The following is a 3,025-nucleotide window of genomic DNA, read 5'->3' on the forward strand; positions in this document are numbered from 1 at the left end:
ATCGCAATAAATTTTGTCTGTCTTTTAATTTTTATTTGTTTGCTGTCTTTGTTCACATTATATATATCTATATAAATATATATTAATCTATACATTTATATATATATATATATATTTATTTATTTATTTATTTAAGTATATTAATATATATACACATCTATAAATATATATAGCAGCAGCAGCAGCAGCAGCAGCAGCAGCAGCAGCAGCAGGTGCGTTTGCATTTGTTGTCTGCATATAACTCAGCCCGCGAGAAGCAAAAAGCCTAAATATATTTATTTGTTTAAATGAATAAAAAAATAAATAAATAAAAATAATTAGTTTATTAGTTTATTAGTTTGTCTGTTCTCCTCTAATGATAGCAGCAAGTTGCTGCTGCTGCTGCAGCTGCTGCATTATATCAGCACCTCCTATAGGCTTGCCTCTAACAACCAGCAGCGGCAGCGTTGCCCAATGAAACAAACGCGCAACAGCAGCACGAAGCTGCTGCCTCTTCTGCTGCAGCTGCTGCAGCTGCTCCAGCTGCTGCTGCAGCTTCTGCACCAGCTGCTGCTGCTGCTGCTCTTGCTCTTTCTGTTGGTCCCCTTGCTGCTGCTTCTCTTGTGTCTGCGGCTGCTGCTGCTGCTGCTGCTCCTGCTGCTGCTGCTGCTGCAGCTGCTGCTGCAGTTGCTGCAGTTGCTGCTGCAGCTGCTGCACCTGAGGCACGCTGCAGTCTACAAATGTATATTCTTCTGTCCCTGCTGCCTCCAGCAGCTGAACAGCGCGAGAAGAAAAGCCGCAGAGAGGACTCTCCGGCCTCCCCTTCATAAACAACACCACTGCTGTCGAAGCAACGAGCTGCTGCAGCTTCTCCTCTACCTCCTGCAGCAGCAGCAGCAGCAGCAGCAGCAGCAGAGAGAAGCAGACAGCAGCAGCAGAAGCAGCAGAGAGCAGCAGCAGTAATGTGCAGCAGCAGCAGCAGCACATACACACATATGCATACACTGAGATATATAAACAAAGCAAATGCAATACGCAGCTAGCCAGGCTCTCTGCTGCACCAGCTAGCTAGCTAGCTAGCTGTCGAAGGACTTCGATCACGGCAAGGGTTTAGGGTTTAGGGTTTAGGGTTTAGGGTTTGGATGGGTGAGAGTACCTTATCAGTGAGAGAAGATTGAGGGCGTTGGGCTGCGAAGACAGCAACAAAAACAGCAGCAGATAAACAACTGCAGCAGCTACAGCAGCACCTACAGCAGCAGCAGCAGCAGCAGCAGCAGCAAGATGCTGAGTTGGCTGTCTCCGGCGATCCGTCGACAGCAGCAGCTGCTGCTGCAGCTGGAGACACCCGAAAGGCACTGCAGAAACGGCAGCAGCAGCAACGCGAATAACAGGAGGCGCAGCAGCAAGAGCAGAAGAACAGGCTGCGGCAACAGCAGCAGCAGGAACCGCTGCATCAGCAGCAGCAGCAACAGCAGCAGCAACAGGAGCAGCAGCAGCAGCAGCAGCAGCAGCAAGATGCTGAGTTGGCTGTCTCCGGCGATCCGTCGACCGGAGCACATCCGCAATCCCCCGGAGAGGAAATACCCTGCATCAGCAGAGCCGCAGCAAGAGCCGCAGCAGTCGCAGCAGCAGCAGCAGCAGCAGCAGCAGCAGCAAGAGCAGCAAGAGCAGCAAGAGCAGCAGCAGCAGCAGTTGTTCCTTGACGACCCTTTAAATCCTGCTGTGGTCTCTCGCCGCACCGCTGCTCGCGTCTCCTTCTTTGAAATCAAAGAAGTTGAGGCGCTGGAGAAAGCAGAGTTAAAACAAATCAAAGAAGTGATCGGCAGAGAGATCAGAGACAAATGCAGGCAAGCAATTGCACTTTAGGGTTTAGGGTTTAGGGTTTAGGGTTTACGGTCCTTACAGTGTATGCCCAAGGGTTTACAAGGGCTTATTAGGGTTTACAAGGCTTTACAAGAGCGTTTTACGGTTTACAAGAGTTTCTTAGGGTTTATTAGGGTTTATTAGGGTTTACAATGGTTTATTAGGGTTTACTAGGGTTTACTAGGGTTCACTAGGGCTTATTAGGGTTTACTAGGGTTTAGTAGGATTTACAAGAGTTTCTTAGGGTTTATCAGGGTTTACAAGGGTTTAGTAGGGTTTATTAGGGCTTATTAGGATTTACTAGGGTTTACTAGGGTTGACTAAAGTTTACAAGGGTTTACAAGGGTTTATTAGGGTTCATTAGGGTTTATTAGGGTTTATTAGGGTTTAGGGTTTATTAGGGTTTATGAGGGTTTGTGGTTTAGGGAGAGTTTAGATGACTACGTGGAGTGTATGCGGAGCTCAACAATTACTTTTCTTCGGTGTCGGGGTTTGGCTAAGACTGCGCGAAGCTGCGTTAAAAAATATGAAACCCCAGAGGTCCTAAACCCTAAACCCTAAACCCTAAACCCTAAACCCTAAGGGCTCTCGGTGCGGCTTTGGTGCAGGCAAAAGCAAACCCTAGAAGGAAGTAGGAGGGTTTAGGGTTTAGGGTTTTTAATTTGCTGATAGAGATGCGCAGCAGTTTGCTGCTTGCTGCTTCCTTGTCCTAACCAAGGGTTTAGGGTTTAGGGTTTAGGGTTTGCGTGCAGATCATTGCAAAGCGGATTGAAGAATTAAAAAAAGATAGAGAGGCCTCTGGAGTGTCTCTGTTGAGGCGTCGCGAGAGACAACCCTACAACAAATTCATCAGCGACGCGTAAACCCTAAACCCTAAACCCTAAACCCTAACGTCCAGTCCTGCCTAAACCCTAAACACTACACCTTTGCTTTCAGCAACGAGTAAACCCTAAACCCTAATGTGCAACGGCTGCAAACCCTAAACCCTAAACCCTAAGCTACAATGGCTACAGACCCTAAACCCTAAACCCTAAACCCTCGTATCTGTTTTGCTGGGTTTCGCTTTCAGGGAGGGAAGGGGGTGGTTGCCCCCGGCCACCGAAACCGCCAAACCCTAAACCCTAAACCCTAAACCCTAAACCCTAAACCCTAAACCCTCGCCGTGACAGTAAGTTTTAATTGA

General features: G+C 47.8%; 2 protein-coding genes across 2 annotated transcripts; one reads left to right on the forward strand and one right to left on the reverse strand.

Moving 5' to 3' along the window:
- Nucleotides 1–333: 333 nt before the first annotated feature.
- On the reverse strand, nucleotides 334–807 carry EAH_00050770 (hypothetical protein, conserved; the record flags this gene model as incomplete). Its single annotated transcript, XM_013394242.1, has 1 exon — nucleotides 334–807. The coding sequence occupies one exon, from the start codon at nucleotides 805–807 to the stop codon at nucleotides 334–336; it is 474 nt and encodes a 157-aa protein (XP_013249696.1).
- A 453-nt stretch (nucleotides 808–1,260) lies between these two features.
- EAH_00050780 (CHCH domain-containing protein, putative) lies at nucleotides 1,261–2,705 on the forward strand (the record flags this gene model as incomplete). The annotated part of the gene is made up of 2 exons (XM_013394243.1): nucleotides 1,261–1,794; nucleotides 2,595–2,705. 2 exons carry the CDS (start codon nucleotides 1,261–1,263, stop codon nucleotides 2,703–2,705), a joined length of 645 nt encoding a protein of 214 aa, XP_013249697.1.
- Between the last annotated feature and the right edge of the window lie 320 nt (nucleotides 2,706–3,025).

Source organism: Eimeria acervulina, genomic scaffold, assembly GCF_000499425.1.
Source record: "Eimeria acervulina Houghton genomic scaffold, Eah_scaff857, whole genome shotgun sequence".
Taxonomy (NCBI): Eukaryota; Apicomplexa; class Conoidasida; order Eucoccidiorida; family Eimeriidae; genus Eimeria; species Eimeria acervulina.